Raw genomic sequence first — 27,210 nt, 5'->3', positions numbered from 1 at the left:
CAATCAACCGGAGACCTAAGTAGAACAAAAAGACTGGCTTCCCCGAGCTGGAGGGAATTCTTTAGCAGAATGGGCACCCAGCCTGCTGGTCTACACTGTGGATTTGGACTCATAATTCTCCATAACCTTATGATCCAGTTCCTTACAACACCTGCCTCCTTCCCACACGCTCCTATTGGCTCTATTTCTCTGGAGAACCCTAATACGAGGCCTAAGAATACCCTTTGATAAAATAAAGTACAAAATGGGATTCTTGAATAATGTACTAAGATAAAGTACTTCAATATATCGAGGAGAGACGGGACAAGGGGATCATTATGGAAGAGACCCTCTGCAGCCTGAGCTCAAGCCTAGCATCCCCGGGGGGTTGCAAGCTCCAGGCCCAGAGGTGTGGGGTGGTGCTGGGGTGCCATCCAGGTGTGCCGCACACCCCGCCGAGGGTCCTGCCGGGCTTGGACAGGAGCGTGACCGTGGTCACCATCATTGGAGATTTCAGAAATCACAAATTCCTGCAATGCCTCCATTCCCAGAAGCCATGTGGCTGATCTCTATCACAGCCAAATAGATTCAGAGAAGGGCAGAGTTTTAAATCAGCACCTGAATTCCGTTTTCTTTAAAAAAAAAAAAAAAAAAATGTTGAATGCAGGGGCACCTGGGTGGCTCAGTCAGTTAAGCTTCTGACTTTGGCTCACATCACGATCTCACGGTTTGTGAGTTCAAGCCCCAGGTCAGGCTCTGTGCTGACAGCTCAGAGACTGGAGCCTGCTTTGGATTCTGTGTCTCCCTCTCTTCCTGCCCTTCCCCTACTCATGCTGGGTCTCTCTCTCTCTCTCGCTCTCTCAAAAATAAACATTAAAAAAAATTTTTTTTAAAGTTTAACGCAGCAAACCCAGTCTCATTTAGTAGTGGAATGAAACCTTCTAGTATACGTGAGGCACGATAGTAATGGCATCACACAGATCTTTACCTGCAGCTCACAGACGAGCACCTTCATGGATGCACCCTCAGCATAGCCTGCTAAGAGGGCAGGGGTCCTTGGAGAGTTTCCCCCCCCCGCCCCACCCAACCAGAATATTGGGGACTACAATATTGTGGTGGTTTACTCAGTGGCTTAAAAAAAGCTGTGTCTGCAAACGCAGGTTATCGAAAGACCCCGTCAGAACAAGTCTGAGAGACGAGAGGCAACCCCGTCTTCACTCTGGGGTTCCGCACCGCGCCTGGAGATGAACTCGCACGGATGGACGATGGCGTGGCTCTCTAGCGGGGCCTCCGGGCCTCGTGCGCGCTTGGGCCCCTGTCCCCTCGGCTGGCCCACAGGGCACTCACTTGAGGGTCCCATCGGGGTTCTCCACGATGACTGCACTGGTGTGCCCCAGGACGAAGCCCGGAATCCAGCCCTCGGCGGCGGGGCACTGGTCAGTGGCGGCTCGGAACACCAGAAACATGTTCTGTTGATTGCTGGCCAGAATCTGAACGACCTCTCCTTGGTAGACGTTGATCTCATCCTCCTTCACTGCCGTGTAATCGTGTGTCACCAACATGGTGGAGATGTTGCTACTGCTGCTGCTTTCACTCTGGAGTGGGAGGGAGGACAAAGAGAAAGGCAGAGGGGAACTGAAACAAGATGTGATGTCATCCGTGGGCGCCGTCTCGTGCCGGCCCAGAGCAGCGCTCACCACACAGACTCGGAGCCACTCTCTCGTTAGCTGACTCTGTGCCTCTTTCCTGATCACCGAAAACTTAGAAAGCAACGTGAGCGACAATCTAACGCGACTCAGCGCAGTGACGACACTGCTTTTGGGAGATGATTTGAGCCCCATCTTCCTTGCACCTCAAAGGAATGGCTCAGTCCTCCTGCCGGTGCCGTGCTGCCTTAGATCTAGGTTGTGGGGGTGTCACGGGGACTACCACGCTCACCTAGAAAAGCATTATTAAATTAAAAAGCCCCGAGAGTAGCTCTCCAGCTGACACACTAGACCATGGAGCGGCCCCAGATCTGCCAAAGAAAACGTTCACTCAGAGCACAGGCTGCCGGCTCCGGCCGAGCTGCTGACATGCCTCACCACGGTCACCTTTTATTCCTTTCCTTCTGAAAGAATGAGCGATACCTGAAAAGTAAATCGACTACTGCCCTGCTCCTAAGGATAGTCACTCATGTCCCTTGGTGAGTGGCCCTTCCAGGAGCTTGTGTGACTCGAGCGTCCGGAAGGTGCCGTTGCCACAGTAACACACAGAGTACCCAGCACGGCAGGGCAGCTGTAGACACCGCGGGCCCCGCGATTCAAGCTTCGGGAATGGACCTTGGCATGGGAAAGCCTATGCTCCTCTCACCCTGAAGTCCTCCTGGTAGTACCCGACCTCCTCGTCCACTGTGCGTCCTTAACGTCCATCACAGTGACTGACAGGCAGCAGACGCGCAATACCTATCTAGGAACTCAACGAGGCGAGATGGCAAAAGGGAAACAGAGATCATTTCTGAAGCCCACCTACCTAGGCCCGTGGGCTGAGTGGTGTTAGTTGCTGAGCGGAAGACACACAAATGGCAGTGTTTGTCTCAAGCTGTCATTTGCCAAGTGACCCCTTTGTTCCAGGGGAGGGGGTGAAGCTGACACCACTGGCCAATCCTGAGCTAGCTCTTGCTCAATCCCCTCTACCAACGGGTGGGACGTGGGAAGGGGCATCAGGCACCCTGTTCCTGCTTGCTTGTTCTCAGAGGCTTCCGCCAACGACGCCGTCAGGACGTTCACGGATCCCCCGGGCTTCGAGGACTAGCCTCTGCTGGGCTCCTGGGTGCCTGGGGCAGGTCCTGGGTGGTGCAGTCGCGCCTGCCGGACAATCCCGCCTCACACAGGTCAGTCCGGGCTGCCGGGCTGGTGTTGGGGCACACGGCAGAGGACGGCCGGCTGCTATCAGCAAGTCAGCCGGCCGAGAACTCCAGGGTCCAGGGCTCCAGACCCGCAGTGGATATTTAAGGGAAACACAGCGGAGTGCCAAGCTCTGTTCCTGTCTTGGCGGAGTCGGCTGCGGATACCTGCCCCTCGTGGATGCCCGTGCTGTCCACGTCAGGCTACGGGCTGTGCGTAGTCATTTCTGCCATTGTATTCTTTGAGCATGTACTTTAGGATTCTGACTTATATAGCAATACCCAATAATTTTGAGATTACGAAGCCAAATTTGCTAGAGAACGCAAACGAAAAGCAACTTATGTGGCATAGCCGCTTTTGGCAATAACGCATACAAAGCTTTGTCTCTTAATTTTGCCACAATAACAACAGCTACTGGTATTTTCTGAACACGCCCTATGAACCAGGCTAAGTACCAGGCATTTAAAATCCATCTCATTTAATGCTCAAAACCGCCTTCCCAGCTGGCACAATCATTACCCCCTTACAGAGTGGGGGTTAGGAATGTGCACGGGCCACCTGGCTTCTGAGACGAAGGCAGGGTTGCATTTCTATTGCTGCCCAGGTGGGCAGGTGCAGAGACATCGTGCATCCACATTTGGGGGCTGGCACAGTCACTGTCTGGGTTGGTCCACATCCACTCCACTCCTGTTCTCAGAACTTTCTGGAAGGTGCCCATTAAAGGAGGAAGAAGGACCCAGGCCATGGGTTAGGCACAGCTGCTTGGCTGTGAGTGCAGACAGTTCCATGGAAGTAGTCAAGGAGGAAGGTGGTCAAAGCAGACCTGCCAGGAGGATAAGATGGCCCAGATGGGCAAAAATGGGGCAGGGCGATGGTTCCTTTTAACTGAAATACTTAAGAATCCTAGAGGACATTTTCAAATCCCCATTCAGGCCTCTGGTGGTCGTCCCAGCCTTCCAGGGCATCTCTGTAAGGCACTTTGACTCATCTAAAACACTGGCAATTTCCTGTTCCAGGTTACCTACCACGTGAACAAAAAGCGAGAGGCAGAGGCAGCTTGTGCAGCCTAAAGCTGGGACATATGTCACATGTGACTGACTATGCCTTTGTCTCAGGGTGAACATCCTAGGAGGGAGCCAGGTGGTGACTGTTATCTGTACACTCATGGGCGCCCAGCGACCATCACGGGCTGCCCTGTGCTGGAGCAGTCGAGGTTCATTCTGAAGCACAGACTCTGAAAGGTCCTCGGTTGCTTATGGGGAGTGTCCAGGTTAGGATGAGCCCAATTCGTAGGAGGGGTCTCAGCTGTAAGACCATGCCCGCATCCCGAGTATTCCACCAGATGCTGGCAGGCAATCCTGCGACCTCTGCCTCTTTTTCTCTGGCTGAAGTTGCTCACCTGCATTCCTAGCAATTCATACCCAACCGGGGGCCAGGCTACTCTGCAGGACACTGGCCACAGCCACTGCAGAGGCTGCCTGCCCCGACTGCTTGTTTTTGCAAATAAGAGTCAAGGGCAAATAAACGTACCAAGACCCGCTTCCTGATTTTTCTCAATTAAATATAAAGATCGAGTTTAACAATATATGTAACAAGTAGAAGGAAAAGAAAAGGCCACGTCACCCCAAACAAGGCATTAATAGAAGTCCAGAGGAAAGAAGAGAGACATGCAAAAGCCAGATTCGTTTTCATAATGAGAGACACAGACCCTTTTAGGGAAATGTATTTAAAAATTTATAAAGCGATCAAACATACACTCGTTAGAACAGTTCTCTTCCCTCACGCATGCCTTTAGGAAAGTGTTAAAGGTCAGGCCATCTGCCGTGTAGGAAAACAGCTGGGGAGGATAGTGAGGAAGCCACAGAAATGGGGGAAAACCCCACCACAGCAACCTTTCTGCTTGAGGACACGACCCAGGCAACGGGCCTAGGAGAGGGCGAGGAAGCCCGGAGCGCCCGCAGCGCGCCCCCTGCCGGGCAGAACGCAGGTCGCTCGGCATCCAGCCTCCGCCTCGCTCCCCGCCAGCAGGAGCCCGCGCTCCAGAGGCGCTAAGGCAGTCTCTCTCTCTTCCAGAGTGAAACTGGGGGAAGCAAGCATTTCCACTGGAGAGATTCCTTTCCCCCTATTTTGTCTGCTTAGTTTGCTGTGAATTGCTGTTGGAAGTTTTCTCGAGGGACTTTTTTTTTTTTTTTCAGCAGGTGAGTCAAAAACGCTGCAAAGATAATTTAAGGCATAGAAGAGCACAACCAAGCGATGAGCAAAAAGCTGAAAGTGTACAGATTCCAATTGAAATAGGAGGTAAACAGCAGGGACGCTGACCCCTCTAAAAAACGTGTGTGAGGAAGGCAGGGGTAAAAAGGAAGTTCCGAGATATTCTGCTGGTCAGAGAGTGTGAGAGACGCACAGGCGCTGCGTTCGCAAGGTACCGATCTGCTTCCCATATTAAGGAGACACACACAAAGCAAGGAGCGAGTTAGTAGAGACGAGAGCAGCGCTGTCCCCGCGGCAGGAGGGTTAGAAGGCGCGCCGTCCAGGCCCGCGGGGCGTCGGTGGGCTCCGACCTCTGCGGGCGGTGCCGGAGTAGCCGGAGAGCCGGGAGTTAGTAGGAGGAGAGCAGCGGCCACGGGGAGGTTTAGAAGAGCTGGCGGGACAGAGGCAGCGGGGCGGGCGGGCGCAGGCTGCCGGGCGTTCTTACCCCGTTGCTCTGCGTGGACTGCACGGACTGCTCGCTGGCCGAGGAGCACGTGCTCATGCGGTCCGTGTCCTTGCCGGGGGCCGCGTGGCGCTGCGCCTGCCGCTGGAGGGAGTCGCTGTCCCCCGGGAAGGTGAAGGAGCCCGGCCGGCTGGCGGGAGAGGCGGGGATGGAGCTCCAGAAGGAGCCCCCCTTCTGCAGGGGGCTGCCGGGGGGAAAGGGCTCCTTGCCGATGGGAGAAGGGAACGCGGTGGCCACAGGTGAGTTCAGAGGCGAGACGGCCCCGGGCCTGGGCTTTCCCAGGGGCAGCGAGCCCAGGCTGCTCCGCGAGCGGCTGTCCTCCGGGTTGGCCCGCGCCTCCCTGGCGTCCGCATCGCGGCTGGCGCCTGCGGCATTCCCCGAGGCCTTCCTGGGGCTCTCGATCACCTTCATCTTGGGGATGTGCTCCGCTTCTCGCTCGGGGCCTTCGGGCTCTCCCGGGGCGCGCCTGCCGGCCTGGCCGGGGCCGGCCTCCGGGGCGGGGCTGCTGCCGGGAGGGGGCGGTGCAGGGCCGGGAGTGGACGTACCTGACATCTTGTCTGCCTCTGCCTGGCTCGAGGCTGCAGAGGAGACCAGCACGGGGGAGTGGTGTCTGACAGGCTGGGGGATCCGGGAGGGTCTGCTTCTGCTCGAGCTGGGGAGGCCGCTGCAGCTGCCGGGGCCGCCGCTGGGGTTGCCGCCTCCGCCGCTGGGGGCCCCGCCGCCGCCTCCGCCGCCGCCCCCTCCCCCGCCGCTGCCCCCGCCGCCGCCGCCGCCCCCGCTGTGGTTCCTCTGATACTCGATTGGTGATGTCAATGCTGCAAAACAGGGGAGACCCAGAGGAGACTGTCAGGACGACAAGAAAAATATCCTCATGGGGCAAAGGAGAAAGGCACAGGATACAATCAAAAGGATATGCAGGTCCTGAATACCCGCCCCCCTCAAGTCGTGGCTCATCCATGTGACTAGTAGCCAGCCATCTCGACCTTTAAGCAGCCACCCATCCTGGAAGTGGCAGAATGACACCATCCATCAGCAAAGGAAAAGGCAAAGGCCTTGAATGCTACTCTCCTACTTATGAACTGACACTGACTCCATCACGGAGGTGTGCCTGTGTGAGTGGCTGGGGGCGGGGGGGCAGAGAAGGCCAAGTCCAGGGGGCAGGAGGGCCACCGTGGGGCTGACTTTTAACAGCTGGGAGCGGCAAGCAGAGACTTTGTATCCCTGCCAAGTGGAAGTCCAACTGCCCTGGGGGAGAATCCCAGGCAGCAGCAGGCTCCTACCAGTGGGAGAGTTCAGGCCCGAAGCCACAAAAGTCTTCTTTAGCCCAGAGAGCAAAGAAGCTGCTGAGAGTTCAGGAATACCCCTGGTTACCCTGAGGGCACACAGATGGTGTTAGGAACCACCCCTGCTTTGCAGGTTTGGCACCAGAGGGGAGGGAAGGAAAAGAGCTCTACAAAGACAGATGGGGGGGGGGGGGGTCCAGTAGCCATCCCATCTCCTGACTTCAATGGCTTCATTTGTTACATAATCGTCCGCAGGGACAGAAGGAAACATGCCAAGTAAGATATGGGGAAATACGAACACAAATCCTTAAAGTGTTAAAACTTTTGAGAAATACAACAATTAGAACCCCTTCCTGTCTGGGGGGGGACATCGGGCATGTGTGAACAAGCATTTTGGAGCCGAATGACATTTTTACTAAGTCTGTCTTGGCCATGACCTCTCACTGGAACAAAGGGCGAGAGGGAGAGATGTGACATGCCTAGAGCCCCCACTGCATTCCTGATGGTGCTCAACCCTCCAGAATAGGACTTTGCCTAGACTGAAGAGAGTGTCTAGTAAACTTTAACAGCATGGCCTACACAGGCTTCCTGTTTGGGAGGCAGTTCCTTTTATTTTGAAGATGATGGTAAAAATTTAGAGATTTCCCAACAGTTACATGCTATGGGTTAGCATTTAATGAATGCATCACTTAAGAACAACGCATTTAAAGAGGCCTGCATTGACTCACCGTCCTAGGTGAGAAACTTTTCTACACACACACAGGGACCGTCCCCTGGCCCCCACTAGCCCCACGTATCCAATTCCAACTACAAATGTAAAAAATGATCAGTCTTGCTTGAGTTAACACCCAGGCAGCTGACCTCTTCTTGGCCCAAAATACCTTGCCCTTGATTTTTCATTGACTGCCTATGTTCCTGGCTCTGGAATGTCATGTGAGGTGTGAAGATGGTTTTATGGGGACAAAGAAGTTACAACATCCTATTGGGCTGGGACATAACACAGACATGAGAGAAGACATTAGATGAGTATTTAGCTTTTGGCTGAATTCTCAGAGCTCTTCAATGATCGCCAAATTAGAACCAGAGTCAGAGCTGGCCATCACAAAGGGAAGCAAGCAGTCGCCGACATAAAGAGTCAAAGGAACGCTCTAAAAAAGCCAGTATGGTCCATTTCCTTGTGGAGAAGACATGTCCCTTAAGGTGCTTTGCTGGCTCCTCTGTAATCACTCATGTCACGGAAACTGGGAAGGACAAATATGTCTTGTTTTCCAATGCAAGTGGAAGGTATGGATGAGCAACGCCAGCCAACCCAAGTTTCAAAGTTGCACTGGAGAAATGTCTCTGACATCTAGGGCCACCTCTGTCTGCTGCCTCAGTTTTTCTCAAGCATTCCCCTCCCAGGACAGGGCTCCAGGGCACAAATGGTGTGAGAGACTGTGTGGGACATGTGCCCAAGGCCAACTGGCCTGCTTGGAATCCTGACTCTGCAATGAAGAAATTGTGGGGCTTGAAATAAATTACGAATCCCCTCTGTGCCTCAACTTCCTCGTCTGTAGAATGGAGTAATAGTGGTACCTGCCACCAGGGGTCACTGTGAAAAGGAAATGAAGTAATAATAAAACAAGGGCTTAGAACAGTGCCTGAAACACAGTCTGTGCTAAATATGTCCTGTCATTTATTAGGTATGTAATAGTAGAGAGAAGAGAAACAGAAATAGAAATGTGTAGATTTCTAGAAAGAAAGACAAGAACACACGTTACCATTTAAAAAGTTACGCTGGTTTTCTAAAATTTGGTTGATTTCATGGATCCATGTTTGCCGGACACTTGGACTGGACGAGTGCAGAGTGAAGGTCTCCACCACACCACCCGTCCTCGATGTCAGAGCAAATTTACAGGGATCGTTTTCCACGTTTTCCTCCAGGCAAAGGCAACTCACCTTAAAAAAATTAAAGCATTATTCACAATGGCCAAAAAGTGAAAGCAACCCAAGCGTGCACTGACTGACGGACAGATAAACAAAATGCGGGTTATGGAATGAGTAAGGGAATACTATTCAGCCCTAAAAAGAACAGTCTGACCTATGCCGCAACTTGGATGAACCCCAAGGGCATTATGCGAAGTGAAATAAGCCAGTCGCAAGCAGACGGATACGGTTCTGATTTCACTTAGATGAAGTACCTTGAGTGGTCAAATTCATAGAGCCAGAGAGTGGAATGGTGGGTGCCAGGGGCTGGTGGGGGGGGATGGGGAGTGGTGGTTTAATGAGCACAGAATTTTGGTTTTGCAAGATAAGTAGAGTCCTGGAGATGGACAGTGGCGACGGTTGATTCAACCATGTGAACGTACTTAATGTCCTTAATGCCACTGAGCTGTGCACGGAAAAATGGCCAAGGTGGTAAATTTGTGTGTATTTTACCACAACACCAACAACGAAAGCACATGGATTCCCAGCAGCTAGGTGCGATGTAAAGCTCATCCTACGTCAAAACTGAAACAAACTTTTTTTGGTTGAGCCGTCATCTTTATAGCCTTGGATATCATCATCTTGATGCTTTTCAGTGATTCTCTTAACTCAGGGACAAGGGGATTCCCAAGAATTTAACTAAGTGCTTGAATATTAACTAGAAACGAGGGCCTGGGAGTTACTGGTTTTCTGACTCCTTTATGATGACCCGGTGTTTGTGTATCCCTGACTTCTCTGCCCCAGAAATAAAATGACGCCATTTTAAAAACTTGACTACTGGGGCATCTGCGTGGCTAAGTCGGTTAAGCATCAACTCTTGATTTCAGCTCAGGTCATGATCTTGCGGTTTGTGGATTTGAGGCCCATGCTGGGCTCCGCACCAACTGTGTGGAGCCTGCTTAGGATTCCCTCTCTCTGTCCCTCTCTTTCAAAATGGTAAATAAACTTTGAAGAAAAAAAAACACCAAAAACCCTATTAGTATAACGCGTTATGAAATTATATGTGGTATCACATGTAGAACAGTTTTACAGAAGCAGGACATGGAAAAGAACATATAGAGGGTTTCTATGCTGCTGGAATGGAGTGGAGAGTCTGTCAGGAGGAAGACATTCGGAGGACAGTGGGAGGCAGGAGAGGCCCGAAGCTTCATGCAGCCCAGTCCTGATGCCTCCCACGTCCTGTTGGGCAGAAGAGCCTCTCCCAGCCTGAAGGGAGGGGAAGCAGGGAGGCTGCTGCAGGTGGCCACCAGAAGCCTGACGGGGAGCTGGATGGTGTGGTGTCCCACCTGGGTGCTGAGACCTCAGGGCTCAGATGGTAGGAGGCTCTAACACAGGGATGCACGCCTCCCTTCTGAGCTCAGGGCTGCAAGGCTGCCAACGTGGAAAGAACAGGGAGGGAGAAGTGGGTGAGCAGGCTGCATCTCCCAGGGACCATCTGCTAGGCCCTCAAGCCCCCTCCTCTGCTTTATTCTGCCTTGCCCTTGGTTTGTCCCATTCATAGGACTCGGGGCCGTTTGCAATTATTTTACTTACGTTTACTTATTTGTGTTTCTCTTTCCTCAGAGAACAAGCTATTCCAGGGCACAGACTGCCTGTCTTATCTACCCCTGTGGCCCCACGCCCAGCTCTGATGGCTCAGTGTGTCCTCATCGGCTGGAGGCAAAGAATAAGACACTGGGAAAGCTTTCTGCTCTGGTCTTAGAGCAATATTCCACATCCGTGACTCTGAACTTAAGCTGTACGTGGTCACAGGAATGGTGGTACACAAGAACGAACCCAGATAAGGTCTTCTCATCATGTTTAACCATGACGAGAAACGGCTGTGGACACACAGAGATGCATGCAAGACAACAGCCACTTCAGAACGCAGACAGTTGAGGGATGGAGTGAATTTTTACAAGTTCTAAAATATCTGAGGAAATTCTCCAAACATTTAATAAACAAGGGATCAAGACATTTCATCACTGAAAAGGAAACAGTTCATCAGTGTGACGGGTACGTGTGTCCACACAAACACACATTACCTTGATGCTGTTCTTAAACAGGAATCCCGGCATGGAGAAGCCCTTTTTTTTATCAAGTGGTTCACTGAAAATGACGATCTGCTCAAAGAGGAAAACCCGCCTCTCTTTACAGCGAGGCAGAAGTCCCGAGTCTTGGTCCGTGACCAAGAATGTGTCCTGCAGGAGCAGCTTGCCCTGGGCAACAATTTTACCCTAAAAGGGGGGGGGGGGTGCAAAGGAAGAGAAGAGAACATTGCATTCTAAGTTAAGATACAGGAAGTTCTGTTTCCTTTCTTGTTCCCATAGAATAATGTACATTTCTTCTATTAATTAAAGAGCTTAAAATTTTCTTTAATTATAATGAGTTCTTAGCCCCCAACAGAATAGTCATCTAGACAAAATTCTTGCCAACCTCTGTAGGAGTCTCTGGCCTCCGTTACAATCAAAGACAAGGTGGATTGAAAGTGTATAAATAGTTCACTGAACCAGGCTGTCAAGGCGCAATCCCTGTGCCAGCTGCACGGGCACCCTGGCAGGACCCATTAGAAAGACACAGGGTCCTGCGCTTTCAGAAGCCCTCCAGGAGATTGTGCTTTCTTGAGAACCACGGAGCCCGAACTTTAAACCCTAATTCTCTAGTAGAACAGTAGGCAAGAAAAGCAAAAACTTGTCCTCTTTCCTTACTCGGTAGTTGAATTTTAAAAAATTCGGAATGTCTTTTAAGGTACTAATAGGCAACGTATAATATGCCTGGTCTGGCAACTCCTAGGGAAGTCTGGTAGAGTAACACTGAACACAGCCGCCCTGAAGTCAAGCTCCCAGGGACGATGGATGTGCAAGGGGCCCCTTGCCTCCCACCACCTGCCGGGGAAGGAAACTCTGCTGTTACAGCACCAGAGGCTCCAAGAGACAAAGCAGAGTCCTGCCTGTTTCCGCCATCAGGCGCTGGGCTTTGAGCAGAGGAAGGTCCTCAAAAAGCAAATCAAATGCACCAAAAAAAAGTTGAAAGAAAATATCAATCAGGTTCAAGTAAAGTGAGAGAAGACAGAAAACCAGGCAAAAGGATCAACTTTCTACTGGGAAGATAAATAATCCAAGACCAGAGAAAGTGACAGAAGCCAGAGGGGTGACTTTAAACAACAGGCGCATTACGTCAAATCCCTGCAGCCGCCCGACGTTCATCATGTCGTTGCACCGCTTGGGTACGATGCACATGACTTCCACTGCTCTCTGCAGGTGTGGGGGGGGGGGTAAGGGAAGGGGGGGAGAGAGAGAGAGAGAGAGTGCGTGAGAGATAGCACCAATGGTCAGCGCCCTCCGGGGAGGGTTGGTGTGCTCACCCTCACATCCACCCCCAAGTCCACCTCCCGACTTCCCCACCCCCTCGTGTACACAGGGCACATCCCAGTGGAGGGACTCAAGGCCCCAGGGACAGACTCCTCCAGGAGTGGGCTGCTTGGGAGACATGGGGGGATTAGGGGAAAGCTGGGCCAGCACACTGGGGGGAGGTAGGTACCTCTAATTCTGATGTATCCAGGCTAGCTTTTTTGGAATACTTGAGGAAGTCCTGCAAGAAGCACAGAGAGAACATGATAGGGGCGATGATCACACAGCAGCTACGCAGCTAACCTTCTGAATCATTCCTGATGTGCCAGGCACCGGGCCAGGCGCTTGAGCTGCGTGTTCTCAGTTCTTTCTCCCAATAACTTGGTGAAAAGATACCCTTACGTGGATTTCAAGCTGTAGCAGAGCAAAATCAACCAAATCTAAGCAGGTAATGGCTCCTCTTTTACTCCAAGACAGCTCTGATCTCTGTAGATACCCAGCTTCCAAGTTATATATTCGTATTCGAAGGAATCTCAATACATTTCAACAGTCACTTTTGTCCCAGAAAACCGTGTGGCTTTGCCTTGAATCGTGCTTAGAAATCTAAACCACTCAAGGGTCCTGAGCCCTGTCAGAGCCAAAAGAAGCAACAGGTGGGGACTGACATTTGAATTTAACCCAGGACCCCAGGAAGATGAGGGAACATATAGAGTCGACAGAGCCAGGAAAATGGTTCTGTGGTGAGGAAAAAGTTCACTTCAACGAACATTTTGATTCAGACCTTGATGTAAAGGTGCCTTATTAGATTCTAAGAAATTTACTCTGAAATATTTAAAATCAGAAGAAGACTGCTGGGTATTTTTTCACAGGAAAGAGTCCCTTCACCTGCCCAAACTTCCTTCCCCTCACTCGTCTGGCCTTCTCACCAAACAAACACCCGACTCCCAGTCTGCACCCAGCAAACACTCACCTTCAGGAGCAGCTGGTACTTCATGATCCTCTGCACTGGTTTGATGAGCAAATCTGTGAGCTGCAGCCTGTGGCCAAGACGCTGCTTTAGGTCCTGGGGTTTTAAAGGAGAAAAGAAAGGTCTTAAGTGTTGTCTTTTAAAAGGCGGTTGTCAAGTCAGTCTAACGGTCGGAAATGCTAACTACACGGCAGGAAAGGCAGTGGGGAAGACGGCCACGCTGCACAAAACCCAACCAGGCCCGCACGACTTCTCAGAGTGGCCTCTTCAACGTCCGCGGGCTATTTGTAAAAGTCTTTTTTCCTTGTTTAAAGACCTCCTTTCAATTGCTTTCTTTTATTCATACAAACACGTTTTATTTTTAGGCTAAACGTTTAGATCATGAGTTATTCTGAATCTGTAATGAGACTTAGGTTCAAAACTGCTTAAATAAACCCCTTTATTTTAAAAATGACCCCAGTCTTCTGAAAGCTAAGGGAGTACACAAGCCCAGGCTGACCTCCTACTCATCTCTCTGACTTACAGGAAAGAAACAGGTTCAGAACTCTTATAACTGAGGCTAACTTCCTGAGACTTGCTTCATTCCTGGCAAACATGATATTTTAATTTTTGACATCAGCCTTAACAAAAGATTCAGAAATGCTTTGTTTCCATCTTGGGTCTTACCTCAAAAAAGGTATCAATGTATTCTGAGACAATGTGCTCAGACTTTGGTTTATTTTGACAATAAACTATGTACATGTGCAACCTTCTCTCCTAGGAATGAAAAAGGCAAACAGATGGGTTAAAACAACTGGAGGTTCAACTAGAATATAACACATTTCAGCACATTCATAAAGGGAATTTTCTTAAAACCGTGGTTCAGGCCCGTGGGAGCACATTCCAGATACATGACTAGGGTAGCATTCTGCTTTGTAGCCCCCAAAGCAGTCTGTCCTCATCGCCCTCTTAGGTATTTCAGACCCCTCACTTTACCCGGCAAATAGCAACCAGGGGCAACAAGAGGACGGGGTTCTTGGTTTCAAATGAAGAATGACTGTCACCCCTCCAAATGGCCCAGTGGTCTTGGGAAGTGTTGGTTTTAGCACACAAGAAAAGCCTCTTTAATCTCAAATGCTGAAGGCAGGGAGACAGGTACCCAGCAAGCCATCCCTCAATCCGGTGATGCTCAAAGTGTGGTGTGCAGAGCTCTGGGGGCCCCTGTGGCCTTTCAGGGGATCCAGAGGGTCAAAACTATTTTCCAACTAATACTAAGATGTCATTTACCCCTTTCTTCGTGCTGATGTGTAAAACCAGCTGGCATCTTGGCAAATATTCACCCCCACACATTGGCAGAAGACTGCGGTTTTACCTCAGAATGTCCCGGATTCAGTAATAAAAGTCCATTTTCTTTAAACTCAACCATGGAGTATATATCTTTTTAATGTTCTTGTGACAAAACAGAGATCCTCCCTCATAACACTTCTGGTGCATATGATGGGTTGTCTCAAGCAAAACCATTTGTGGCACTGAGCTGGGGGCTAAATTAACTGTTGGTTTTTGAGGACTGCCATTTTTACTTGAGAGAAGGATGGACACAAAATGTAATTACTTATACTTGGGTATCTGGCAGACATTTTCTGGAACATGAACAAAAGAAGCGTGTCGTTCCAAGGCAAACTGGCAGTATCTGTTAATAATAAAACTCTGAGCTGTCAAGGTAGAGAACTGTGGAAAACCCACACATGCCACTGTTTTCTCGACAACACCTAAAGATTGGTCTAGAAAGAGGGGTGGTGACATGAACAATTCTGACTTTTTGATACTGTATAACAAAATGTCTCAGCATCTGGAAGATCTAACCTGGTGAACTGACCAGTATTTTCCAACTGACCAATGCATGATCTCACAAGCTGGTGTGAGGGTGAAAGCCTGTGAATGCGAGCTGCCTCCATGGCTTCTAGTGTAACAGTAAGGGAGAAGTCCAGCAAGGGCTTGTCCGATTCTACATGGTAGCTAAGCTTTATGATATTATCACTTGTTCGAGTTTTGGTGTAACATCTCAGAAAACTAGCCATAATTTTCTGAAAAGAGTATCAAAATACTCCTACCTTTCCAGCTCGATCTGTATGAGGACGGATTTGTTTTCATATATTTTAACCACAAAAAATTCCACAATAGAATGAATGTAGAAGTAGATATAAAAAAAAAAATCCATCTGTTTTCTGTTAAGGCAGACATTCAAGAGGTTTGCAAAAAATGCCAAAACTCTTATCACTAATTTTTTTTTTTTTTACAGAAGAATTTCCTAAAGAGACCTTTAATGTTAACATATTTCAGATCTGCACATATATTTGGCTCCTATGCGAAACCTCCTGTATGTTTAGGTACATCACCATCTTCACTAAACACGTGTTTGTCCACAGACATCCCCAGATGTTCTGCTTCAGGTCTGCCTCTGGTCCTTCTGGCCACTCTGTACTGCCCTGAGCTAAACAGCCAGCTGGGGCTTGGTGACCAGGAAAGCAGGTCATTTGTGTCCAAGAGGGGGGCTTAATTCCAATTCGCTGACACTGCACGGTTTGATTTTATTCTCAACAGAAGACCTTTTGTAAACTACCAGTAAGTTCTCCTTTAATCTGAAAAATCAGTTACTAAGCATGGCCATATCAGAACAGAACATAAATAATGTTATTGTACTGACATGTTTAACAAAAAGGGATCCTAGTTTTTCCGGATCTTCAAGGCACTTCTCCAACTCTCCTAAAAAAAAGCTGAAATGAGAAGAGAAATATTAGAGCCATTTCCAATTTGGCCTTCTGATTTTATTTTTATTTATTTAAAAAAATTTTTTTAAATATTTACTTATTTATTTTTGAGAGAGAGGGAGAGAGAGAGGCACAGAGTACAAGCAGGGGAGGGACACAGAGAGAAGAAGGCACAGAATGTGAAGCAGGCTCCAGGCTCTGAACTGTCAGCACAGAGCCCGATGTGGGGCTCAAACTCACAAGCTGTGAGAGATCATGACTTGAGCTGGAGTTGGACGCCCAACCGACTGAGCCACCCACGTGCCCCTGGCCTTCTGATTTTAGACTGAGGTTTATATTTCAAAATAGTCTGTTCTGACACAATCAACTGGAAAATGTAAGGTATGCACTTAAGAAATGTAATGTGCACAAAAAACATTTTGTTAGGACAGAAACCACAAGAGACACACAATTAAAAGACAAGGCAGAATGAGACCATCCCATGACCGGCAACCTTTCCTTCTCTTGGACAATCCACATTTTTTGTCTCATTTTTCTTAAGGACATAAGCAAATATGTATCATGGCCGAATACTGAGAAAAAAATAAAGGTTTCCAAGATGATTGCTTGTTTTTATTTCTGAAAACTTGAGATTCATATTCATTCTATGATAATTTTTAGGGAGCTCAGATTGGGGAAGAATAGACATAAAATACTGAATATGTTACCTGTGTCAGTTTTATAAAGTTTTCTTAAATACTATCCAAATTAGCCTCTAGGTTAGGAGTATTAGCTCCCATTAAGACAGAAATCAGGTGTAAGCACAGAAACAGAAGAGCTGTGCACAGTCGCTCTTTCTCCCTTCTGGGCCACAGCTGACTTTAAGACATCTGCCCACCTTAGTGATCACTTACCCACGCTGATATTTATGTGTGCTATTTTATTTTATTTTTTTACTTAAGGTTTTTTAAAAAATTTATTTTGAGATATATAGAGAGATAGAGCGTGTGGGGGGGAGCGGAGAGAGAGGAAGAGAACCCCAAGCAGGCTCTGTGCTGATTGCACAGAGTCCAATGTGGGGCTCAAACCCACAAACCGTGACCTCACGACCTGAGCCAAAGTCGGATGCTTAACCGACTGAGCCACCCAGGCGCCCTGTTTGGTATTTTATTAACCCGCAAACCAGCACATCAATGAATGCTATGTGGAAGTTTCTAGCACTTAGGGTTTTAAGACAGCTCTGCACCCTGTGGCAGGCCCCACCTCCAGGTGGTCGTCCCAGGAGCACTGTGCCGTTTTCCCCTCCCGTCACAGCTTCCGAACCAGACCTGGAAGTGGCAGACTAGAGAGTGGCACCAAAGATCCCTTCTTACACTTAGATTCGCTGTAGTTTCTTGGGAAGTCTCTGAATTACGCCGTGTCTGAAGTTGACCATTCTGTATTTAGGAGTCCAGCTGAGTTAGATACTATGGGGTAATAGGAAAATGATGACCCTGTACCTGGGTTCAAAGGTTTTACACTCTATTAGGACAGATACATTTAGAAGTAATAAAACACTACTTGATACACCTACCACGATAACCTCTCCTTGTATCTGCATAGGATTTTACAGTTTAAAAAGCACATTTATGTATGCTATCTGCAAAGAGGAGGGAGCGCGTCTAATTGACAGTGATCATTTGACCTGGGCTTCGAAAGTGATGGGAACATGTTCTAGGCCGAGAGGACAGGAGTGCACATAAAAACAGGGAAGCAGGTGGCCAGTCTAGGTCATGGGAACAGAACAGTGCAGCTGGAACATCCCACAACAATATCAACGGCTGGCATTAAGCAATCTGCAAATGGTTAAGGATTTTTAAAATTAGGAGTAAGGTGGGGCGTCTGGGTGGCTCAGTCGGTTAAGCATCCAACTCTTCGGCTCAGGTCACGATCTCATGGTTTGTGGCATGAGCCCCATGTCGGGCTCTGTGCTGACAGCTTGGAGTCTGCTTGGGACTCTCCCTCTCCCTGTCCCTCCCCTGCTCGTGCTTGCTCACTCTCACTCTCTTTCTCTCAAAATAGATAAAATAAACTTAAAAAAAATCAGCAGTAAGGTGACCTGAAGGGGCAAATGTATTGTGGTACCAGCCCCCATGTGGATCTCCTCCTGATGAGGACGGGTTCGACCATGTATTGGGGCTCAAATCTGATTTTCGTGTGCAGTTATGTCTACTTTTTCCATTAAAATTCTTGGAAAAAACAGTATCTTGAAAGCCCTCTAAAATAATTTGTAATTATTTAACAGATGGCTGCAATTCTAACTGGAAACTTTACTGAAGCTTACTCTACATAGATATTGTTCTGAGCACTTTACATATGTTACCTCAGTCTCCCTTCACCAAAAACCCCGTGCGGTGGATGGTAAGACTATGAACTGCATTGTGCAGATGAAGGCCGGAGACACAGGGAAGGGAAGCAAATGGCTCAAGGTCAGGACTAGGCTCTGAACTCAGGCAGTCAGGGCAGCCACCCCCAGGCGGGCTTCCCGGATGGACCAGCACACAGAAGAGACTCTTCCCCTGGCCACGAGATGCTACCACAAAACTCCTTGGCACATTGTATTTCCTTTGCAGCAGCTACCTCCACGAGGTTACAGGTAATAAAAGGAAGCGAACCGGTAAACACCCGTTACCATCTGCCTGACACGATGCAGTTTAGCAAGGGAGGACGCTGGGTGTGCACCGTCAGGCATGGCATGTATTTTACGTACTCTCTGTGCCAGTCATAAATCTGATGGATGTTGCCAAATACAATCTTGTCCTTCCCTTTCATGTCATCAGGAACACCATCTTCTTTCATGAGAGCCATGTAGCCCTGTGAGCATTTACAAATAAGTTTGTTTCAGTGAACGTATTGGAGTCAGATAATGATTTATGGATCAACGCTCATAAAGAACAAAACAGACATCTGCAACGCCTCACAACCCGTTCTTCGTTTAAAAACAAGCAAAAATCCTATATGAAAAGTGTCTTTCACTGGCACCACATGTACGGTCATATGCCATGCCAAGATTTTCTCTCCTTGAACTATTGGGAATTAATAGATCCAAATTCTTCTAAGGAACTGAAGACATTTAAATGTAAATGGTTTCACAAAAACAAATCATCTTATCAGCTTGTAAACATTAACTATTTGGCCAAAAACATATCTCCTCTGTTCTCAGCATAATATAAACAGATTTCCTTTTCTTTTTGGATTATCTACATACTTCGTTAAATGAGAATTTAACAACATTCCTTTCATAAATTGATTTTTTTAACAGCAGTTGATTAAATATGTTGCTAAAATGTGGCTTACAACTTCCATTTAACTTGAATGGGATTCAGCCTTGACCGGAATCTCTTAAGAAATTCAACTTATTTTACTGTTAACAATAACCACAGGCAGACACATCGAGCTTGCTACATCTTTGGTTACACAATTAACTGTAAAAGCCGCTACTTTTAATGGAATGAACACCCAAAAAGTATCAACCTAGATATATTTACAAAGCTGAAAGAACAGTAGTATCTTATGGTATAAAAACAGCTTTCTGCTGAGTTGAGTTTACAAATATGATTATGCCCTGAACTTCAATGCCAGGGATGAGCCTGGAGATGGCCTTGATCCAGTGTGGATGGCACTGGTTTTGTCATGGCTCCACAGTGCACAGCAACTTCTGGGCAATGCCGATAGTGCTGCATTTCTTCCGTGAAAAGTGTAAGTAGGTGGCCTAGTGCTGTGACAGAGCAGCCCCGAACCCAGGTGGACTCAGGGTGGATCTGAAGCCACAGCTGGCCACGCTGACTTTTTCCACCACTGACGCTCTCCTGTTTCTGCAGGGATATCCACTTTTGTAAATCATTAAGGGCAAGATCCCCAAAAATAAACGCAGTGGTTGGCTAAAATAATTTAAAAACTTAACTGTAAAAAAAGATGACTATGTCAAAGATGCGTTATGTGAAAAAAGCATTTAAAGGTGAATACGGATTAAGATAATTGGCTAAATTTCACTTTTCACAAACTTAGTTTTCTTGGCGGGGGGGTGTCAAATGTTTTTAAAGTTTTTGAGAAGTTATTGGTGTACATGTTTGATACTCCCTTGACAACTCTTGGTGTCTGATATAGGTCATTAAATCTCTGAAAACACAGACCTCAACCACACAGCCGAGGTCCCGCACATAGTCACGCTCTGTCTCCACTAGTTCTTGCAAAACATAGCTGGAAAGAGAGAGAAAAACAAGTGTTAGGACCCCAACTCTTCATTTTCTAAATGAATTCTTTAGCACTTTGCTTTTGTCAGGTCAGACTCCTGCTGGGATTGGATCTGTAATGTATCAAATTTACACAATTGGTTCTCTAATTCTTGAATGTCCCAAATCACTTACAGGTTCATGTACATGACCCATGACAGCTGTGGACTCTGATCACATATACAGACAATAAAGAGAGGCTTAGACATAAATTTGGCATAAAGGCACAACGTTAAAGGAAGCAAGTTTGTTTTGTTTTGAAACAATTATTTTAAGCTTCACTGGACATGTAAGAAAAAAATTTAACTCAGATATTTAAAGCCTTGGGTCTGACCACTCATAACTGTTTAAGGCCTCTCCGATAAGAGGAGACAATTGGTTGCTCTGAAAAGCAAACCACCTCGGCTGGCCTTGAAAAGGTCTGTTGGTCTGTTCATTCGACCAGCACTGAGTGGGCATCTTGTACCAGATACAGACTGCTGGGAGAGAACACTCAATAAAATCCAGTATCTGCCCTCACGCAGCATACAAGTTTTCCCTCTTCTCCAAAGGCAAGTTTAAACCTTTTGTAATGTTTTTCAGGACTCTTTTTACCGTAAGCAGCTTTACTGGAACTGAGACACTATCAGGAAGGTGTGTTTGAAAAATATTCAAGTATTTTGAATCAGATTACATCTGATTTTATGTTGCTTTCTTTTCCTTCACAACTATACATATGATAGAAAGCACAGCACTTTCCCCCCTAGAAGTGACAGGAGACATGCGTGTATCATTTATAAATAAAATACAACATGCAAATAACAAAAACTAGAGCTATAGGGACACCTGGCTGGCTCAGTTGGAAGAATGTGTGACTCTTAATCTCGGGGTTGTGAGCTCAAGCCTGACGCTGGGCATTCAGCTTATAAAACAAAACAAACGAACAAACATTTTTCCAAATTCTAAGAAAAACAAACAAACAAACAAACAAACCACAAACACCTGCAGCTAAGGCTTACTGCACCCTTAAGAGGTTCTGAGAGAATTTCAAACATATACACAATTATTCAAAGAGAGACCCTGGATCTCCTGGTTGCCCTGATTCAGAGATGAACCCCAGTCACATTTTTGAAGGCGACGAAGACCAGAGCACAGCCGACAGTGACACTGGAAACATCTCTTACTGCCGTCTCTTTAAGGAGCTGGATTTCCTTTCCTCCATCTCATCGATGGGCGAAGAGGAGGAGAGAAGGGAGTTGTCGGAAGGGTTGAAGGAGGGGCTGCTACTGTCTCCCTGGTCAACAAGGAGTGAGCTGGGCCGGTCCTCCAGAGCCTGAAAGAAAACCAGACCACCAGTCATGTTTCCAGCCTACAGTCCACGAGGCTGAAATTAGGATCGGAAAATCTCATAAACCAGAAAATACAGAAAGCCGGACTATAAAATGAGAAGATCCACATTTGTGATATTACATGGTATTCGGTAACAAAAACCCCCACTATGAATACCAATATGGAGCAAGAGGAGCTGGTAAATAAGTCAGAACAAAGAGGACAGTGAATTTATATGCATTAATACATTCTATTCTTTGTCACCAAATAATTAGAAATGATACAACTTGTGTACAGTAGAGCATTGCACCCATCTCTGGACGTATCACGAATTTCGAACGTAGCCATTTTCTTCTCGGTTATATTCCTGTCCAGTGCGGGGAACCTCCTCCGTCAGGCCAGCCGACCCCAGGCACATCACCGGGGTCCCTTAGTGGTGGCTACATGGCAACGTCAGCGTTCTGCGTTAAAGAACGTGGGCCCTGTTTCTTCATTATCCACGAAGCCTTGACTCCCGCGTCAGTGCACACAGATCGCCTAGTGAAACGGATCTCTGTTTCTGGACACTTGCGACCTCCCTCCTCTTGGGCAGCAGCAGCCGTCATGCTGTCTTGATGACGCATCCTAGACTCTCACTCCCCACTGGATTTTGGTTTTCACGAGTGATTGTTTTCAGTGTCGTATGCTCTGCGGAACCTCGAACAGAGCTCTGCGGTGTGGTCAACACATCTGACTCGGAAGTGGACTTCTGCCCCTGGATTAATGTGACAACGATTAGCGGCTGTTTGCTTTCTCGTTGGTACATATTAACTGTGCTTCTTACCCTGAATTCCTAAAGCTCCTAGGGGTATGGGTTACGGTTCTTTTAAAATTTCCAAAGCACCCAGCTGGAGATGCAGAGACGATCAAGGGGCAGTTTACCAACTGAACTGGGAAAGTGTGATTAGCTTATCTTCAAACAAAAAGTTCAATACAAACTTCAGGACACTTAATATTTCCTATCAAATCAAAACCTCCAATGCTCGTCCAATTTTCTCCCCTTGAGGGTAGCAGACCAGTGCGGGCTTTGTCACTAAGCACAGCTCTAAGGACACAAAGTCAGTCCATGTAATTTTGTTCACCAAACCCACGGAGCTGTGGAAACATACCAACTGCTGTGCTTATTTGTGATAAACCGTCAAGGAACGGGGCTTGATGAGAAAACAGCACTCTTATTTTTAAGTAAATAGTTATTGACCTTTCCTGGAAGCCAGCACTCTGCGGGAAATAGCAGGGCTTTGCTCTGTGCTCATGGATCACGGCGACAGGGGTCTGGAGGAGGACGGGGTGCTTCGCACTGTCTCCCGTCTAGGTCTGCAAGGAAACAGCTGATGCTCGTTGGATTCAATTCTGCTCCTTTCAATGGTGATAAAAAAGAAAGAAAACCAAGAAGATGTCTGTAGATGTCCCTTCAAACAGAGCTGCAAGCAGGATGCTTCACTGGGGTCTGTGAAGCTCTGGTCTCCGGCTGGCGGAGCGGCTGTCTGGACCCCAAAGGACAGAGGTGCCGGGCATGAACCCAGCTGGGCAGCCGGAGAGGGTGCAGACGCCCCGGCGGACATGATGGTGGTTTGGTGTTCCTGCCCGCCGGCTCTCACACAGGCGGCGTGACCAGGCAAAGGCCACCACGGGACTGAAACTCCTGGGACGTCACAGAGTCGGATGGATTACCTATCTGCGAAGCACTATGGGTTGGGTTTGGTGGTGTATTATGGGCAGGTTCCCTCTGTTTCTTAGATGCAGGCAGGTCTGCACAGACAATCCATCTCCTCTAAGGTTAGTTTTGATAAATTTCCAGGTTGTGAAATTTACTTTCAAAGAGCTTAACAGAAGGTGTTATGGTTATTTTAATTTCCTTAGTTTGCCACTTCCATATAATTCCATGTTTTGTGGATTTGTGCCTCCTCTGTATTTTCTTGAGAAGGTTACCTGATGTTTATTACTTCTTGAAAGAACACGTTTTTGGTTTTATTTATTCTACTGTTTTTCTGTTTTCCAACTCATTAATTTCTCTTGCTCTTCTAGTATTCTTGAGGTAGATGTTTATTTCACTTATTTTCATTCTTTCTCAGATCTCCCTTTATATTTCAATCGACGAAGAAAAGAAAACCCCAGGGTCAAGTTCAAACAGTCGCTGTGGCTGTTGGCCACTGCTGCCCTACTGCCAACGACGTGCAGGCAAGACGCATCCTCTTCCAAGTCCTGGTAGGATCAGGAATGTGGGGATGAGAGAGAGGCCGAAATCCCAGGAAATAGTTTTCAGGGTAGTTTTTATTTTTCCAACAGACTCAGCAGGTTTTAGGGTTAAGTTCAGGTGCCTGAACGTCACGCTGCACGAGCTGAACAGCTTCTTCCCAGTCCAGTTAAGCTAACATGTAGCTTTTGAAGGGTAACTGATTCAGTGTGCAAATTCTACTACCAAGGCGCTACAGCCTGAGAGGTCACCCATAAGAAAACGGGGGCAGATGACTATGCATCTCTGGCACGTGATAAGTGTGCAGGGGGAGCTCAGGGTCACGTGAGAGGGCAGGCTAAAGGGTATTAACATGATTCAGAGTTTTCATTGACAAAAAGCAGTTCTCGTTTGACATCAGAGGATTAGTGACAGGAAATCAACACACAGCAATGTGTCCCTTGAGTCAGAAAAAGAGGGCAGGATCTAGATTACATTCCATGGACAATGAAGAGGGGGTGAGTCCATCCCAAACAGCATAAATACGGTCCTTCCACCAGGGAAAGGGCAGGCATTAGTGACTCTGCCCATGTGGATGGGACCTTGCTAGCAGCGTAGCAGCAAACAGCACTTGTACCGAGCGTAGAGCTAAAAGACACAGGCTCAGAGAGCCTAAGCGTAAGCAGCAGTGTTTGAACACAAGTCTACCTGACTCCAAAACCTACGCCCTTTCCACGACGCCAAGAGCTTTAGGCCTGTTAACTGAAGGAGAAACGTAAGTGAGTAGAAAGAACTTAGTTTCGACTGGTAAAGTTCAATGCCTTAAAACTGAGAATAAGGAATAAAGCAGTAAGAGCTGAACGAAACCGTGTCATAGAACTCCTCTGCATTGGAAGCGCATCTGAATTAATCAGAAACCAATCTCTGTCCACTTAAAATGGAATGCGATGTCAGTACTTGCACAATGATGGCCTGGCAGGCTGACAAAGAGTTGCCTCAGAGCATTGCTTGGGAAAACTATTTCAATTATTAGACAAGAATAATTTTAATGATCATATAACTGAGGAGTATAAATGTTTTAAAAATGTTTAAGGGTGTTTGAAAGCTCACTGGGTACAACTTAAGTACCCTTTGTTTAGACCATCAATCGAGTTGTCTCAAAGAGACAGCCAGGATGTGCTTTAGCGCAGTTCAAACTGCAATGATCCCAAATTCTTGACCAGTGGGGTCAAGTTCTTGGGTTATCTACCAAGTACTAGCAACCTTCGTAACTTCCAAGCCCATCATGTCACTTTCAGAACATGACTGCCTGAGAAGAAATTCCAGTGATGGTGGAGTGAGACAGTCTGGAGTTTTTCTTGACAGAATCCCCACTTGACTGAGTCAACCATAGTCTCATTAGTTTGGAAGTGTCTGAAGGTGTGCTGAGGGTCAGTGGTAGCAGAGATAGGTTGACAGTTTCTTTTGTAGTCTCTGATGATTAGAATGATCAGATGATTGATTAGAAGCTGTCTCGGGGTAGAAGAAATGGGAATGATCTAACATTACCCAGTTAATACCTGATGGAAGGAAGATAAATGTCTAAACTTAAAAAGCATACTTTTTGATCTGGCAATTCCAACGTTGAAAATCTACCCTACAGACACAACCACGCACACATAGCCAACATGGGTGTTTACAGTAGTGCAAAACTGAAAACTTTATACACACACACATACACATGTACGTATTATTACTAGGGATGTATTTAAATAAATTATAGCATAATGAGGTCTCTGCTCCTTCGTGGCTGGTTAAGTTTTTAAACTCTGTGGCTTTAGTTTTTTCATGTGTAAAATAAAATGACAATAGTGTGTACCTACCTCATTGGACTTCCAATATGTTAATACATGCTCAGCACTTAGAATGGGGCCTGGGTTAGAGTAAGCCCTCACGAGATGATCACTGCCATCTATACAGTGGACTACTATGCAGCCAGTACAAAAAATGAAGTAAATCTGTATGTACTGATGTGAGAAGATCCTCAAGATATACCAAGTCTCAAAATCTTAAAAACTCCACAAATCCACTCTGAAAGAAAGAGCAGGCACAAGCATCCTGTCCCTCTCACCTCCCCGCATATGTGTGCACCTGCCGAGAAAACGTCTGCAGGGAAATCTACCAAACTGATCACAGTGGTTACCTCTGGAAGATGGACTGGTAAGAGAGGCTGGGGGCTTTTATTTTCAGAGAGGTGACGTTTAAATGATGTTAAGTCACTTTACGGGAGTTGTAGGATATAGTAATGTAAATGTTGTTGCCAATAATGGTTTTTCCATCTCATAGGAAAACTGAAGAAACACAGAATTGCTTTGAATCAGTTAGAAGCAATGCACACCTATCTAACTTCAAATCAGTATTGTTGACTTTGGGGCTTTTATTAAACAAATCCATGTTGACCAACTGGAAATGCAGAGGTCACTCAGAAAATAAAGCCCTTACATAATAATGCAAGCTTTTCTCTCCTGTACACTGTAAATCCGGAAGAAAGACCCCAGAGACAGCAAAAGAAACTGTCAACCTATCTGTGGGTACCACTGAGCCTGGGCACACCGTGGACGAGTGGAGCCAACCCGACCACAGCTGTAATGGTGTTAGCACTGCTATCAGTGAGGGTGCAGGAATGGATTATAATCTTGGCTCCTGGGAGGCACCTCCAATCTCCTGGGATATCTTTCTTGACAGGAATGTTTGTTTACAGAGGGGCCTCGGGCCAAGACAGAGCGTCTATGCCAACGGTATGACTCTTGCTGGGGGCTTTGGGCCACGTGGGGTCCTGCTTTCTGGAGGGGCAGGGGACAAAGGGGAGCCACGCAAGCAGTCAGTCTTGCGTACATGACTGAGCTCAAATAAACGCTCTGAACACCAGGGCTCGGGTTAGCATCCCTGGCTGGCCAGACTCTCCCGTGTGTGACATGCAATGATGTCAGACACCACTGTCAGGACAGGAGACGTCAGCACTCTGCATGACCCTACCGGGAGGGGACGGCTGGAAGCCTGAACCCTGAACCACAGCTGTACCCTGCCCGTGTCACCTCCTCCCTGGCTGACTTGAATATGTCCTTTCACAGTATAAACCACAAATGCGGGTACAACGCCTTCTCTGAGTTCTGGAAGTCGTCCAAGCCAATGACTGAACCTGAGGGTGATGTTGGGGACCCCCAAACTGGCAGGGTGGTCAGAAGGGAGGGTGGCCTTGGGGTCTCCACCTGTGTAACATGCCCCAAGCACATTCAGCAGCCCCGAGAGCGGTTTCCAAAGCTCAGGCTCGCTCTGTCTGGGAAACCTTACCATCTTGCTCTTCACGAGTTCTTCAATCGCACTCACGAGCTCGGCCGCGCTTGGCGTTTCGGAGCTGGTGGGCCGGACTAATAACCGGGAAGAGGCCTACGGAAGAAGTTAAGAAAAAGAAAGGGGGGAGGGGGAATGCCTCACGTTAGTCACCGGACAGACAGTAAATTCTCCTGCAAGCTCAAGCTCTTTTTCAAAGTAAGTCCAGACAAAAAGACCACAAGTTTGTCTTTGTTTGCATT

At 47.6% G+C, this 27,210-nt stretch overlaps 1 protein-coding gene across 1 annotated transcript in view; it reads right to left on the bottom strand.

The window, feature by feature from the left end:
* TRIO (trio Rho guanine nucleotide exchange factor) overlaps positions 1-27,210 on the bottom strand; it is a 357,580-nt gene that overhangs the window by 11,034 nt on the left and 319,336 nt on the right. Inside the window, exons 37-49 of the mRNA XM_086676230.1 lie at positions 26,969-27,064; positions 21,282-21,430; positions 20,020-20,086; positions 18,597-18,700; positions 15,805-15,874; positions 13,788-13,877; positions 13,125-13,217; positions 12,345-12,395; positions 11,981-12,058; positions 10,850-11,041; positions 8,621-8,798; positions 5,560-6,392; positions 1,327-1,574 (exon numbers count right to left, since the gene is read on the bottom strand). Coding sequence (XP_086532356.1) covers positions 1,327-1,574; positions 5,560-6,392; positions 8,621-8,798; positions 10,850-11,041; positions 11,981-12,058; positions 12,345-12,395; positions 13,125-13,217; positions 13,788-13,877; positions 15,805-15,874; positions 18,597-18,700; positions 20,020-20,086; positions 21,282-21,430; positions 26,969-27,064 — 2,249 coding nt within the window. The remainder of the gene's footprint in view (positions 1-1,326; positions 1,575-5,559; positions 6,393-8,620; positions 8,799-10,849; positions 11,042-11,980; positions 12,059-12,344; positions 12,396-13,124; positions 13,218-13,787; positions 13,878-15,804; positions 15,875-18,596; positions 18,701-20,019; positions 20,087-21,281; positions 21,431-26,968; positions 27,065-27,210) is intronic.

The sequence above is a fragment of the Puma concolor genome, chromosome A1 (assembly GCF_028749965.1).
Source record: "Puma concolor isolate L17-30 chromosome A1, mPumCon1.1.hap2, whole genome shotgun sequence".
Lineage (NCBI taxonomy): Eukaryota > Metazoa > Chordata > Mammalia > Carnivora > Felidae > Puma > Puma concolor.
The sequence above is the reverse complement of the archived record's forward strand: the minus strand, read 5'-3'. Positions and strand labels throughout refer to the sequence as shown.